Source organism: Trichomonas vaginalis, chromosome V (assembly GCF_026262505.1).
Source record: "Trichomonas vaginalis G3 chromosome V, whole genome shotgun sequence".
NCBI lineage: Eukaryota > Parabasalia > Trichomonadida > Trichomonadidae > Trichomonas > Trichomonas vaginalis.
Genome location: NC_067207.1, coordinates 20,678,527 through 20,693,947, shown reverse-complemented (window position 1 = coordinate 20,693,947; position 15,421 = coordinate 20,678,527). Strand labels below are relative to the sequence as shown.

At 32.8% G+C, this 15,421-nt stretch overlaps 8 protein-coding genes across 8 annotated transcripts, besides 2 other annotated features; 3 read left to right on the top strand and 5 right to left on the bottom strand.

Annotated features, from left to right (window-relative positions):
* Window positions 1-4,198: part of a mobile genetic element that runs on past the window's edge.
* TVAGG3_0373440 (protein of unknown function, DUF4106 family) lies at window positions 1,032-1,919 on the bottom strand (the record flags this gene model as incomplete). Its single annotated transcript, XM_051231862.1, has 1 exon — window positions 1,032-1,919. One exon carries the CDS (start codon window positions 1,917-1,919, stop codon window positions 1,032-1,034), a length of 888 nt encoding a protein of 295 aa, XP_051101592.1.
* On the top strand, window positions 1,936-2,817 carry TVAGG3_0373430 (uncharacterized protein; the record flags this gene model as incomplete). The annotated part of the gene is made up of 1 exon (XM_051231861.1): window positions 1,936-2,817. The coding sequence occupies one exon, from the start codon at window positions 1,936-1,938 to the stop codon at window positions 2,815-2,817; it is 882 nt and encodes a 293-aa protein (XP_051101591.1).
* TVAGG3_0373420 (protein of unknown function, DUF4107 family) lies at window positions 3,016-3,308 on the top strand (the record flags this gene model as incomplete). The annotated part of the gene is made up of 1 exon (XM_051231860.1): window positions 3,016-3,308. A coding segment is annotated over one exon (293 nt), but the record flags the coding sequence as incomplete, so codon positions are not given.
* Window positions 3,391-3,543, top strand: TVAGG3_0373410 (protein of unknown function, DUF4107 family; the record flags this gene model as incomplete). Its single annotated transcript, XM_051231859.1, has 1 exon — window positions 3,391-3,543. One exon carries the CDS (start codon window positions 3,391-3,393, stop codon window positions 3,541-3,543), a length of 153 nt encoding a protein of 50 aa, XP_051101589.1.
* Window positions 4,199-15,421: part of a mobile genetic element that runs on past the window's edge.
* TVAGG3_0373390 (organellar and viral DNA polymerase type B) lies at window positions 5,305-5,625 on the bottom strand (the record flags this gene model as incomplete). The annotated part of the gene is made up of 1 exon (XM_051231858.1): window positions 5,305-5,625. One exon carries the CDS (start codon window positions 5,623-5,625, stop codon window positions 5,305-5,307), a length of 321 nt encoding a protein of 106 aa, XP_051101588.1.
* Window positions 5,910-6,219, bottom strand: TVAGG3_0373380 (organellar and viral DNA polymerase type B; the record flags this gene model as incomplete). Its single annotated transcript, XM_051231857.1, has 1 exon — window positions 5,910-6,219. A coding segment is annotated over one exon (310 nt), but the record flags the coding sequence as incomplete, so codon positions are not given.
* Window positions 6,621-6,995, bottom strand: TVAGG3_0373370 (uncharacterized protein; the record flags this gene model as incomplete). The annotated part of the gene is made up of 1 exon (XM_051231856.1): window positions 6,621-6,995. One exon carries the CDS (start codon window positions 6,993-6,995, stop codon window positions 6,621-6,623), a length of 375 nt encoding a protein of 124 aa, XP_051101586.1.
* TVAGG3_0373360 (uncharacterized protein) lies at window positions 9,821-9,976 on the bottom strand (the record flags this gene model as incomplete). The annotated part of the gene is made up of 1 exon (XM_001297673.1): window positions 9,821-9,976. The coding sequence occupies one exon, from the start codon at window positions 9,974-9,976 to the stop codon at window positions 9,821-9,823; it is 156 nt and encodes a 51-aa protein (XP_001297674.1).

Genomic DNA, 15,421 nt, shown 5'->3' with positions numbered 1-15,421 from the left:
GATAGTTTTGTATACTCGTTCGAATATTTATACTTAAACTCAACTCCTGTAGTTCCTGGTGTTTCAATGATGCGGATGTTACCTATTTTCATGAATAGTGGAGTTTGACCACAGCATTCGATTTCAGGGTCGAGATAGTCAATGACACATTGTTTCCCTGTTATTCGTGAGATAACATTTTCAAGGTCCTCCTTTGTTAGAATTATTTGGTTCTTGCTTATAAGATTTGTCAAAAGCTTCTTATCGTCTTTGAGTAAAATTGTTTGGTATAACTGAAGAAGGTAATGGTCTACGTTATCTGAAGGATTTGTTTGAACATTTGTGTAAGGGTTGTCGTTGGCTTCTCTTGAAAGAATTTGGTCCAGTGGTGGATACTCTAACTTAACATCTGATGTAGCGTTAGCGTTTGAAGCTGAGTTTAAATTCACGGCGCCATGCGCCAAGATGGGCTCTTTGAGCCCTCCCGACTTAAGTTCTGGTTCTTTTTCTTTCAAACACTCTGAACTATAGTTCTTTATGACAATATTGTTTGTCGTTCGTGAGTCAACATTTGATGTTGGTTCAATTGGAACATTAACGGCACCAGCTAAGATGGATTTGCTTCTCATTTCATATAGAATAAAAACCTTTTATATGTATGAAATGAACAATATACTCGACAAGGGTTTGAATGTAAAGCTAACGAATGAAAATATTGTTGAATTCACTGAGACAGGAGCTGTGTATAAAGATGTAGAACTACTGAACAAAAGAGCTAAGGGAAGAAGCAGGAATATGAACAAAGGGTGGAAGCCTATAAAAATTTATGTCAATGATGGCTCAGGAGGTTCAAACATAAAGTATGCAGAAAGTTATAGAGTTTATGCTCTCAAAGGTGAAAAGCCTTCATTTAAGAACAGCTATTCTAACACATATCCTCAAAAGCTAACGGATGGGGAAGTGGATGATATGAATGACAGCAAAAATATTAACAGAAATGGCGACAGAGATGCATGGAATTTGTTTACCATCAGTCAATTGAAGGTTAAACTTTAAAACAATGTTGGTCGTTCCCATGGAATGTTTTTGACTTTAATGGTATTAGTCATGATATGAATCTCAAGGTATGAACGAGGAGAGATGAGAGACTTATATGCTTCCCAAATTTCTTCAAAAGGTAATGTTATACCTGACTGTTTCCAAATGAGTTCAATGTCATAGCGTGAGAAACCTTGAAAGATAACGAAGTCAGTTATGAGACGTTTTATGTTTAAAGCAAGGAAACGCCATGTTTGCATAAGTATTGCTACAGTTAAGTGGTAATGTCTGACTTTAGTTATGATGTTAGCTAATGGTGAGTCTGCTTTTGACACTAAACCTTTTCCGGCGAAGTCGTCACAAACGAGCAGAGTGTTTGAAGGATACTTTTTGAAGGGGTATTTTGAAAGTTTTGATAGAATGTAGTTTGTCAGTCGTTTCATATCGTAAACTCCTGAGTATTGACGTAAGTGGTGTTTGTCAATAATTCTTTCCATCTCTTCTGAAGTCTTTTGCATTCCTGACTGTATGAACTCTACAATAGCATAATATTTTCTCTTACGTCGAATGTAACGTTGAAGAAATTCAATGAGTTCGCTATCTGGAACTTTAACGACAGAGGCTTGAACTTTTGACATAAATGTTTTCGCTGTTGAATCCATAGAGTCTGAAGTTGCTGATATAATGATTTGGTCATAGTAAGAGTCGTTTCCTAAACGCTCTGTTATGAGTATATGACGAATGAGGTTAAATGTCTTACCTGAACCCATCTTTCCACAATAGAAATACACACCATTTGAACAGAACTCATAGTCCTTACTGAAAGGAAGAATGAGAGAACTGTTGAGCTTTTCACTGCTTTCATTCATGTCTTCATCTACGTCATGTATTAAATGCTTCATTTTATCTTCATTAAAAATGCAAGTCAGAAATATTCAGAACATAGCACCGAGTCTAACTGACAAGAGTATAAAGATATACTATGAACACGTTATGATGAAACCTACCAAAATTCAAGAAAGTCAGTATACTTATGAATATCCAAGACACTGGGTAGAGTATGTAGGAGGTGAGAAAGCTATTGAAATAAGACAAGTTAGAAGTATTCCAGCAGGAAGAACAATATTATTGAAGAACTTTAATGTTTTGAGGTATAATGATGAAACAAAGAAGCAAGATAGTTTTCCTGTTGCTGTGTATGTGAACCTAGACACAGGAGATGACATGAAAGTTTTTAACACAAAGCTTCAAACGGTAGTGAGAGAACAACTGACTGCGGAAGGACATCCATTACCTTCAGAAGTTACCATAGTATATAATTTTGAAACAAATGCAATAGATTTTAAAGTCGTCTCTGCAAAGAAGTCAGGTTTTACATTTAATGAAGCAGATGTATATTCGAATGAAAACTTCAAAGCTATTGCATGGTTAGATAATGACGATTGCTTTAAGAAAATATTTAAATTCAGTGACTCAAAGATGTCAATAGATGACCTTCGTGGAATGTTACCATCGACGTTTACAGTAGAAGGTTCAGCAGGATTGCTTACAAGATTGTCAATTGGTGGTATTTGGTCTCGTGAGAACATTGTTATAAAATCCAGTATAAGTGAATTTGCTGAAGAATCTATATTATGTCTTTCAAACTACATGTATTCGCCACCGAAGCATTATAGTATAACAAACTTTGTCAGTAAGTTTAACATAAGACTTGTCGAACCTTCTTCAATGAAAGATGTTGTGCTACCTAAAGATGGAAAGGATGGACTCATTATTGAGATGATTTTAATAGCATATTAAATGAGCTTGTTCTTGAAGGTCATTCATGATGAAATAACTGTTGTAGAAGATGTTAGCAATTGTTCAGACATTTTGAAGCGTATAGATGAGATAAGAAAGAAGTTTATGAATGAGAATGTTTATGTTTCATTGACTTTCTCCAGTAACGAGAACTTTTATGAGATAATATTGAAGAGAGATGATTTTAATATGGTGTAAATGGTAGCTTGGACAGCTTTAGGCGCAATGGGAACAAAAGCATTAGCATTTGGAGCAAAAGCACTTGGGGCTTATGACGCAGTAAATAAAATGAGTGGAGGAAGGGTTTCGAAGACATTAGATGCAAATAAAGGGAAGATTGGAGGCTGGGTTGCAAAGAAGTTAAGATTAAATAAAATAGGGCTCATAAATAAAGCATCCAATTTGGTTGCGACTGAGTCAGAAAATGCTTTAGGAAAGGACGATGAGTTTGCAAAACACGCAAAAGACTTTAATGACCAGATGAAAGGTGAAACAATGCATTTAAATAGATTCGATGGAACTAAAGAAAATGTTTCTTCTCCACCAGTAGTTCTTCCGTATGGTCCCTATGGAATGTATGGAAATCCTTACGAAAGACCATTTGACCCATTGACTGGTGGAAGTAACTGGTATCATTACGGACGAAGAAGAAAGACAGTCAAGTTGGAGACAGACGTGAAGAAAGCAACTAAAAAGAAACCAAGGAAGAGAGTTATAAAGCAATGAATTCAACAGGTTAGAAAAGAGGTTAGAATCGGGTTAGATCTAACTTCTACCCTAAATTATTTTTGTGCTATGTTTTCATACGTGTGCGGGTGGTGATATCATTAATTTTTTATTTATTTTTTAAGTTTACTATTTTATTTGGATGTAATGACAGAACAAAAGCAACTCATCAAATCACATATAACAAACATACATTTAAACATTTATTCTTCCTTCCTGAGCATAACATGTTCTTTCAAATACATCCGAGACCAGTTGACTTTTCATTGACTGTGTATAAAGATAGAAATAGTTATATCATTAAACCATACGATGACGAAGGTAAGTTATGTAAATTGTACGTTAAGAAGTTAGAGAAAGTTTATGGCTTCAAGTATGACTACAATAGGGTTAACACTGATGATGAAGATATTGAGGAAAATTTATGAGAACATTAGTGAAGTCGTTAGTGAGAACGATAGTGAGAACGTTTATTTTTTACATTAGTGAGTTCGTTAGTGAAGTGGTTGGCGGCTTTGTAAATATTTAAGGTTAAGTTAGTGTTGTCGTTTGTGTTGTAAAATATACGTTAACGGTTTTGTAAAGTGTCAAATTCAACAAGTATTGGGTAAAGTGAGAACGCAGTGCCACCATACCCAAGACTTGTATACTAACTACAACTGGGTCTAACCATAACAAAACTATTGGTATAAGACTTTTGTCTATAAGATATGCTGTAGTTCCATAGAATCTTACCGATATCATAAGCTCAGGATTTCTTGTCAAAATTTTCTGAGTAGAAGCAATTCTAACCCAGTCGTGGGATGTTTTCTTTCCAGATGGAGATATAATGTCTGACAAAGAATATTTCTTGTATTTCTTTGAGTATCTTACGTTTAAATCACCTATTCTAACCATTTTGGTGTCATTGTCTATCTTTTTAACTGTTTCAAACTCAATGTTTAACATTTACTGTTCTTACATACAAAATAAAAAAAATAAAAAAAATAAAACTAACTTTATTTTTTCTATCTTAAGGAAATTCATGATTTCAGGGATTTTTTTACGAAGTGCAAAAGTTCTCTTCGTAAAAAATAACAGTTATATAATGAAATTTGGTCATTTTTTCACGATTTTCGTATGGAATCTCTATCCTCGGTTTTCCGAGGGTAGCAAACATATGAGGAAATTCATGAAATTTGGTCATTTTTTTCGGCAAAAATATATTTTAGGGTAGATGGTTTTTAGGTGTCACCAGGTCCCTCGGTCCCTCGGTCAACTAACATCTTTTTGAAAATGGTGACAACATGACATTTTGACAACAACACAGGAAATAAACTTCTTCGTATATGTTTTGTCAAACATGAGCGTAAATCAGACAAAAATATATTTTAGGGTAGATGGTTTTTAGGTGTCACCAGGTCCCTCGGTCCCTCGGTCAACTAACATCTTTTTGAAAATGGTGACAACATGACATTTTGACAACAACACAGGAAATAAACTTCTTCGTATATGTTTTGTCAAACATGAGCGTAAATCAGACAAAAATATATTTTAGGGTAGAAGGTTAGATCTAACCTCTTTTCTAACCTCTTTTCTACCCTCATGAATTTTGTATAAAAGATATGATTTCAGGGATTTTTTTGACGAAGTGTTAAAGTTCTCTTCGTCAAAAATAACAGTTATATAATGAAATTTGGTCATTTTACTCGGCAAAAATATATTTTAGGGTAGAAGGTTAGATCTAACCTGTTTTCTAACCTCTTTTCTACCCCAGTTATTTTATAAGCGTTTTACATGGTAAACGTTATGAATTCGTGAGACTCTAAACAGTTTTGTAGCTTCTATTTCTTCTTTTAGTACATCGAATGTTTTAACAATGCCGAAGGTTTCTTTATACTTCTTCTTGACATCTGAAAGAAGAAAATCGTCAGCAGTTGGATAGTTTTTGTTCAGAAATGCTAACATGTCCATTTTATCTTCTGCTGGCTTTTCTGCTTCTATCTTTAAGTCTGCATAGTCGTTTCTCATTCTTTCTATCTCTTTGACGGAGTAGTTATATCTCCTCATTGCTGCTTTACATTTAGAACATTGCGGGTTCATTTTTGCGTTATATTCTGAAACCTTACCTGCTAAAACAACTAAGGCGTCAATGGTTTTCTTTAACTCAAAAGTTGCTGGTTTTATTTGTTCGTTCCATATTTTACCTCTTCTATCTTTATCTCTTATCTGCCATACACATTCAGCAACTAACGAAACAAAGTTGTCGTAGGTCTTAAACTCCCCAGATTTATATATATCAGAGATGTTCTTATATACCATATCGCAATCTTTGTCCATAACTTTATGGTTGCAATGAAATCCTAGAAACTCATAGTTTACCTTTCGTATGAACTTCTTTATTTCTACTGAGTCGGTTGGTCTGACTTCAATTTCGTCGAATTCAGGAATAGTGAGCTTTTGTTGTTGGATTTCAGGAAGTTTAGGTAGATGGTCAATAATATCCTGCATTTCATAAAGATACTGTCCATTTGTTTCATCTTTCGCACTACAGTTTAGATCTCCTTGGAGAAGTTCTTGCTTTATCTTCTGGATTTCTGTTTCGAAAGTATATGAAGAAGGAATGAAGCTTTTCATTTCTACCAACATTGAAGTTGGGTTCATGACTAACGAGTTTGGTGAAGTTGTTGCTAACATGTTCTTACAATAAAAATAAAAAAAATATTTTATAAAAAACTAAAATATATTTTTTATCTTAAGGAAAATTCATGAAAATTCACGAGGGTAGAAATGAGGTTAGAAATGAGGTTAGATCTAACCTTCTACCCTAAATTATATTTTTTGGTCATTTACGCTCATTACGATGAAGAAGTTTCGACAAAACATTTACGATGAAATTCATGAAAATTCATGAAAATTCAAGAGGTTAGAAAAGAGGTTAGAAAAGAGGTTAGATCTAACCTTCTACCCTAAACATTATTTTTACTGAAAAATGACCAAAATTCATGAAAATTCAAGAGGGTAGAAAAGAGGTTAGAAAAGAGGTTAGATCTAACCTTCTACCCTAAATTATATTTTTGTCGAAAAAAATGGTTCATTTACTCACAATATTTTTGTACAAAACGACCCCAAACTTTTAACTTCTTTTCTGCAGCTTCTAATGCTATCTTAGCGAGTTCATATTCTCTAAATTCTCTCTTTAAATCTTCTTGTTCCCATTGGTCTAGTTCGTATGGCGAGTCTCTATAACCAGAACATATCTCACGTTCATGTTCTATTTGTTTTTCATGCATTTTTCTAACTTCTTCTTCGAACAAAGGTTTTGCATTCTCTACTGTATCTTCAAGTTCTTCTTCATCTAATTTCTCATGAACTTTCTTGTCTATGGAGTCCAGAATTTTTCCAACTGCTATACAATATTTTGGAGAAGCCCACATTGCTATATAGTTTACAAGTCTTGGGTCTACATACATTCCTCTAACCTGTTTGATTTCATCAGGAATTCCTGCATGAATTTTGTATAAAAAGCAACCCGCTGTTTTCCGCGGGTTGGTATATTCTTCACAAAATGCCTTAAAATACTCTTCCCAGGACTTATTTTCCAACAACCTTCTAAAGTCTTTCCTAAACTGCTGACACATATTTGTTGCGTTAATATAACCATCCATGTCTCTACGTAAGACTTCAATACCGTTGTAAGTGCCTTTTGTGAATGTTTCGCCATTAGATTTGTTCGTGAACGTTTTTGCTTCGACTGACATTTCTGTTCTTACAATAAAAATAAAAAATATTTTTTGGTGGGACGTCGGACATTCGTTTGTGGCTTAACCGTCGGACCACAAACGATAAAAATCTCTGCTCCTAGCAGTACTGCTACTGACAGTAGCAGTACTTTTACTGACAGTAGCAGTACTTTTACTGACAGTAGCAGTACTTTTACTGACAGTAGCAGTACTTTTACTGACAGTAGCAGTACTTTTACTGACAGTAGCAGTACTTTTACTGACAGTAGCAGTACTTTATCGTCGAAAACCCTCTCAAATTTTCCTTTTTACTGACGGTAGCAGTACTTTTACTGACAGTAGCAGTACTTTTACTGACAGTAGCAGTACTTTTACTGACAGTAGCAGTACTTTTACTGACAGTAGCAGTACTTTTACTGACAGTAGCAGTACTTTTACTGACAGTAGCAGAGATTTTTATCGTCCAACTTTACAAATGTAAACTTATATCGTTCTATTTTCTTCACTAGGGTCTAACACCAAAGTAACCTTACAAATGTAAACTTATATCGTTCTATTTTCTTCACTAGGGTCTAACACCAAAGTAACCTATGTACATGAAATTTCACTGCATAAAAGGAAAAAACCTGCGCGAATCGGGATTTGAACCGAGGTCTTCGACGCCTTTAACGAGGTAGCCCATACCACTGAGCTATGAGCCGCTTGCATATTCACAAAAATAAATTGTTTTCATGAGTTTTCTACGATGTTAGAAAACGGGTTAGATATACCCTTCTACCCTAAAATATATTTTTCAATACTTTTTCAGCACTTTTCCGTAGTTGTATATGAAAGACAATTCGAGATAAAAGTCATAGTACAATGGTATTATATGCTGCACACCATTTGTTGTGAACCAAACTTGAAAGTCAGAGAAACTGTTACTAGGTGGTTCGTAGAATTTAGAAGCAAAGTCATAAAAGTCCTTACCGATACATAGAAAACTACTGTTGCTTGAACTGAAACTTGCATGACACATAACATTTTGAGGGTCAAACACGTTTCTATAAACTGTCAAATCTGTAAGCACCGGATGAAATTTCTTCATCTGAAATTGTCCTACCAGTATTTGTAAAGATATAGTCTAACGGTTTTGTATCTGCTACTTTTGTTCTTTGTTTTTCAACCTGAAGCATTTAATATATGTAAAAATATATACTGTTTTAAAAACGTTTTAAAATGGTATGCCATATAGCTTCTTGAATTTGTTAAGAAGTATTTGAACGTGTTTTCCATCTGTATCTCTAGTGTTTACATAAGCATAGCCTTCCTTAGTAAAATATACTTGTAATTTCCTATAGTTTACGCCGGTATAAAAGTAGAAAGAGTCTTGTTCTTCGCTATAGTAGTAAAACTCAAAAGTATGCTTGCCATAGTCTGTAATTTCAATTGTTTCATCTTCTAGTTCGTCGACAAATTCGAATACAATATCTCGAAATTTGCCTTTGTTCTTATTGTTTTCAGAACGAGTGACCCAACGTAAGTTTTCAAGTCTATTGTCGTTTCTTATATGGTTTATATGGTCTACAAAAGGTAGATTGTTAGGGTTCGGTATAAAATGAGTTGCAATGACAATATGTTTAAAATAGTGTTTTCCACCAATCCTCATCCTAGCATATCCGTCATTTCGCTCACATTCGCTTAAAACTCTTTTTGTCTTTTTGTTTCTGACTTCAAATGACTCACAACAGTGAATTTCATATTTCTCATCTAACAAACAAGTTTCCCAACGGTCTTCTCCAACAAACTCAGCGTACATTTCAAATAAAATAAAAAAATATTTTTTTAAAAATATATTGTTTTAAAATGGTATGCCATTTCATATTTCTCATCTAACAAACAAGTTTCCCAACGGTCTTCTCCAACAAAACTCAGCGTACATTTCAAATAAAAATAAAAATATATTTTTTTCTTTACTTTACGTAACCACCTGCTGCCAAAAGTCTTTGACGCCAACCCATACCAGCTAATGAAGGTTGACTTGTTTTAGTATTGAAACTAAACTTTGGTTTTGGTTTATCTTCAGTTTTTGGTTTTTCTTCTTCTATCGGTTTTTCGTCACTTTTCGGTTCACCTGACTTTACTTCACCTGCAGGAACAGTTGTGTCGTCAACATCTTCATAAATATCATATGCCATTTGTTTTTGTTTTCCTTTCAACTTTTTGTGTTTGTTGTAAAGTTTAGAATATTTCGACTCTAAGTCAATGAGATGTTCTATAATGAACTGTTGGTCAGTGAAGTAAACTTTTCCATCTGTTGTCTCGAAAGCTCCTTCAGACTTCAATATTTTATTTGTGAGAGTCTGTTTCTTTTTTGAGATACTAGCCGTTCCATTTCTATGAAAAGTGACTTTATAGTTAGGGTTTGTATTTCCAGACCTGGCACTTTCTATTATTGAATTTTTCTCTTCATCTGTAAGTTCTTTGACAGGTTTTGACAATGGTTCTGAACTTTTTGTTTGTGGTGTCAAATCTACCGTTTCAACTTCTTCGGTCATTTCATCTCAGTAAAAAATTTAGTTTGGTTTGTTTTCAACTGGTTGTTGTTGTTTTTTAAGTCGGTCTAAAACTTCCTGAGGTATAGGAAGAACTTGACAAACACGTGGTTGTGTAACTGCTGGAAGTCGACAAATCCATCTTGAACCCATTTGTCTCAATGCTGTATTGTTCATTTCATCTCAGTAAAAAACTTTACATTCTCCAAGTTTGAGGCGGTTGAGGTTGGTTATTGTTTACCCATTGTTGTGCATGGTTATATCCTCTGTTAAAGAATCTTTCACCTTGGTCCATATAGTGTCCTGCTTGGTTATAGTAGTCATTTGCTTTGTTATAATAGTTTCCTGCTTGTCTTCCTACATTGTCCATCCATCCTTGAACTTTTCCTCTTGTTTCAGGATTTGGAATAAGATTTGTTGCATCTCGTGCTACATCCCAACCTTTCTGTACAGTTTGTATAATAGGTTGTGCTTTCTCTTTAAGTATACCTAATGTACTCAAAATCTTCCTTCCAACTCCAAATACACCTCTGGCTATTGTTCCCACTGCGGGTAAAAATCTGGATGCAACTCCTGCTAATGCGCCAAATAAACCCATTTCTTATGGGTTAAAAAATGACGAATCCAAACAAGGACCCCTATGTTTCTAAAGCGACAAAGAAAGCACTCATGGTAAAAATCTTTAGTTCAACACCAAATGCTTGGTTTATGGATATCTTGGAAAACATTCCGAGGTATAGAGAAGATGGACCACCATACTGGCTAATATTTGTCGGTCAAAACACAAGATACTGTGAAGCCATACCATTACAGTCTAAAAATATTTTAGATGTCTTAGCAGCTTTGACAATATTCGTTGACAAATACCATCCAACAAAACTAACATCTGACCAAGAAAGTTCTTTCAAATCAGACGATGTAAAAAACTATCTGCGTTCAAAAAATGTAAACCAATATTTCATTGTCGACCAAAACCATTCTGCTCTTGGTGTCATTGACAGTTGTATAAAAATCTTAAGGATACCCTTACATTGCGTAGTTAGAAAGAGAATATGATATTGTCATGATTGCTAAAGTTTTAGGCTCCAGAAATGAATATACATCAAACTGAAACAATTGATAAATTGAATGAACTTTTGAGAGGTTCTCAAATAAAAAAATTATCTAATTTTTTACAATATTACTATTATTTTATCCACATATGTATATATAGTAATTTGAGAAAACTTTTAGGAAAAAATAAGTTTAATAAAAATCTGAATTTTACTTGTTGTGGGATTGTTATTAATTGACACTCCAGACGTATTACTAATAGTTATGCGTATGCAATTAAAGTATTTCTGATGGACAAAATGTGAGATTTATATCAGATAATTCATTTCTACTATTAAGTTATTCATTTATGAGTTTGCACTTATTCGCACTAAATAAATAACTATTAAAAATTGTTTTAATTAATTGACACCATATAATAGAGTGAATTTTGTTTGATCAAACAACAATAGATGATAGATATAAAGCCAAGAAACTTGCTATTAATATGCTCTACTTGCTATTTCAATGTAAGTATGATATTTTCTAAATGTTTCGTTCAGATAACTTAGATATATTAGTCAAAATTTGAAATTTTAATAGCACATATATTAAAAATAATTATTATTCATAAAAGATTAATGAAATAGTAAAAAAAATCAATCAAATTATAAAAATACAACATTTAGAAGAATTCTTATTATCCTTCAAAAAGTCAGTATTTCTGCTGTAATTTTCTACAACATTGTAGTTATTGCACTTTGTCTATGGATTTGTATATATGTTATATATAAATTATATATCTAAACTGCCCATAAGTGCAATTTTTATATAAATTGTTTATTTCTTTAACAATTTCATATGAAATATGCTTTTTTAAGCGTATCAAAGCTGTGTTCTTAATGTGCATGGATATATCAAGAAAAATGTCGAAAAAAATGTGAATTCACAAATTCACTGAATTTTCGCCGTTTTTTGAATTTTGCTACAGCACTAATATTAAATAATACTAAAATCTTCTGTCTTTGTAAAAGAATAAATTCTGACAAAAAGTGCTCGTTTAAATTTAATGATCATCTGTATGACTAAGTGGTAAAAAGTGTTTATGACCAAAAAAGGGTTACATGCTTAGTCTATTTTTCTGACAGGATACTCTAGATTTACATGATCTCTATTTCATATCTCCGTTTTTAGATTCTTCGACAGATTTTATGATAGAAAACCAAGATTAACAAATTTCCGGCATGTTAATGAAGAAATCTGCAGCTACCCTCAATATTATTTCAATAATCAGTATCGTTTCTCTTACAATTTATTTTTTTCTCAATAATTTAACAAGAAATAACAATACACACTTGGTTTTACGTATAAAAGCTAAGTGTCGAACTTAATCAACTTTACTTACTTAGCAAATGAATATTTTTGTGGTTGCGAGTTCTGAATGCTGAAGTTTTAGATTTCTCTATAAATGATATCATTGCACTTACAATGTTGTTCCAGCCTATCGCATAAATCATAGAAAATCCAAAAAAAAAATAATATAAAGAAAATTCATGTCATGAAGTTCAAAAAATACCGTGTAACATTAAAATTTGTTATGCATAATACATTTTAGCTATTATTGATTTTTTTTAATTTTCGAGAAATTGAATGGTGAGTCCGATAGAGAAATTTTTAAAAATCCTAGTGCCTCATAGAAGTAATTTCCCTCGTCTCCCATACTTCCAAATGTATGCATATGACATAAACTTTTATGCATTACACAAGTGGCCAATAATATCTATAGAGTAAAAAATTAGAAATTTAATTTTTTTATATGATAGTTATATTTCAGATTTGCGAGCGTAACTTTTTTCTCCATGGCATACTTGTTTTAAGAGCAAATGATCAAAATCGTCCTTCAATTATTGAAGGAGCTGATATCTTTTGAAAATTGAATTGAAAGGGTATTCAATTTTCAAATTTCCTCTCAATTTTGGAAACATATCAACTCTATGAATTAACAATTATGTGCCTTCACAGTTTATCAGTCATATAAGGTGCTTATAAAGAAAAAAGTTACGCTCGCAAAATATGTTTTTATATAGATTTCACATAAAATAATTATGTAATTTCTAAAAAGAATATTTTTGTTCTTGAATATTAAAGTGTATTGTAGTTTAAAAAGTTTTAAATATGTTGCTAAAATTTCAGGTTTATAGCTCATGTCTAGCATGACTTCTTCGTATGCGCAAAAAATCTGACACGTAAGGGTATCCTTAAAATGGATATTCTTATATGGAAAGGAATAGATAAAATAGGAGTGAACCATCAGGATGATGCTCGAATAGATGTTTGAAGCGTATAATCTGGGAAACGATAATAAAAACAATGTTAATAATAGTATCAATCCATCATTTGCCATCTCAGATATAGAACTATTCATTTATCAATGCATTCTATCTGCTTCTTTGATAAATGCAGCTCTTCAAAAGGATCTACTGTTCTATTTGAAAAATCAGATTGTTCTGTTGTTCAACACAGGTTTTGTATTCATAACTGTTTTGCAACAACATAAGGTCATATTTCATATTGCTCTTGAGTTTTTAAATTATGTTGAACAAGGTTCTGCATGTGAATGCGGCATTTCAAACTATTTCTTTATACTTTATCATACAAATGGAAAGATGAAATTTTCATCTTTGAATATGAGTAAAAATGTGCATCTTTTAATGCTGCATTAATGATCATGACTTCAAAATTTAAGAAACCTAATTATTCAAATATAGAAGGTAATAAAAAAAAAAAAGGGAGTGGGGCCTCCAGGCACTTCGTGCCTTCTAGCCCTGAAGATGTTTATTATAAATGATTTTTTTTTCTTGGGATGGCCTTCCAGGCACTTCGTGCCTTCTAGCCCATAAAAAATTTTGCACAAGACCCAAGAGGAGGACCGGAGCCCCAGCCGACCAGCCGTTGACTTTTTTGTTTCACTTTTCACAAATTATATATGTTTTCATGTTTTGTCAAGATTTCTTCGTAATGAGTGTAAATGACCCAAAAATAATGTTTAGGGTAGAATGTTAGATCTAACATGTTTTCTAACATGTTTTCTAACCTCATGAATTTGTCAAGATTTCTTCGTAAATGTTTTGTCAAGATTTCTTCGTAAATGTTTTGTCAAGATTTCTTCGTAATGAGTGTAAAGGACCAAAAAATAATGTTTAGGGTAGAAGGTTAGATCTAACCTCTTTTCTAACCTCTTTTCTAACCTCTTGAATTTTCAAGACTTCTTCTTCGTACATGTTTTGTCAAGACTTCTTCATCGTACATGTTTTGTCAAGACTTCTTCATCGTAAATGTTTTGTCAAGACTTCATCGTAATGAGTGTAAAGGACCAAAAAATAATGTTTAGGGTAGAAGGTTAGATCTAACCTCTTTTCTAACCTCTTTTCTAACCTCTTGAATTTTCAAGACTTCTTCTTCGTACATGTTTTGTCAAGACTTCTTCATCGTACATGCTTTGTCACTTTTCTGTCACTTTTTGGGTAAAAACATTTTTATTATTATATATAAATGAATTTTACAAAACCACCGTTACCGTTCTTTGGAAATAAGAGTAAATGTAAAGATATTATATTGAGAGAACTTAAGAAACTACCGAATGGTCTAACATTTGTAGATTTGTTCGGTGGAAGTTTCTATATATCCCATTTATGTCATACAATATTCCCAGACTCAAAGATTATATGCAATGACTTCGACAACTATATGGACCGTCTCAAACATATTCCAGACACAAACAATATATTGAAAGAGTTAAAAGAAAAGATACCTATAGGTAAGATGGAACGTATACCATTAGATAAGAAAAATATTGTGAGAGAGGTTTTGAAAAAAGCAGAATATATAGACTGGGATAGTATATCTGCTAGACTATTATATAGTGGTTCTATAAGAGTTCATGACATTGAAACACTTATGTCAAAAGTTTTATATCTTAACTATACAAATGTTTTCAAAGAGGACATAGAAAAATATATTGAGGGTATAGAGTTTGTGAGATGTCATTGGACAGAGTTGTATGAAAAATATAAAGACAAGGAAAATGTTTTCTTTATAGTGGACCCGCCGTTCTATAACACATGGGATTTTCAATACCAAGTAGACTGGACTTTGAGAGACAAATATATTGTTTTAAAAATGGTATGCCAATTTCCATATTTTCATCTACAAACAAGTTTCCCAACGGTCTTCTCCAACAAAACTCAGCGTACATTTCAAATAAAATAAAAATATTTTTTTTTTCTTTACTTTAGCGTAACCACCTGCTGCCAAAGTCTTTGACGCCAACCCATAACAGCCTACTATGAAGGTTGACTTGTTTTAGTATTGAAACTAAAACTTTGGTTTTGGTTTATTCTTCAGTTTTTGGTTTTCTTCTCCTATCGGTTTTTCGTCCACTTTTCGTGTCACCTGACTTTACTTCACCTGCAGGAAACAGTTGTGTCGTCAACATCTTCATAAATATCATATGCCATTTGTTTTTGTTTTCCTTTCAACTTTTGTGTTTGTTGTAAAGTTTAGAATATTTCGACTCTAAGTCAATGAGAT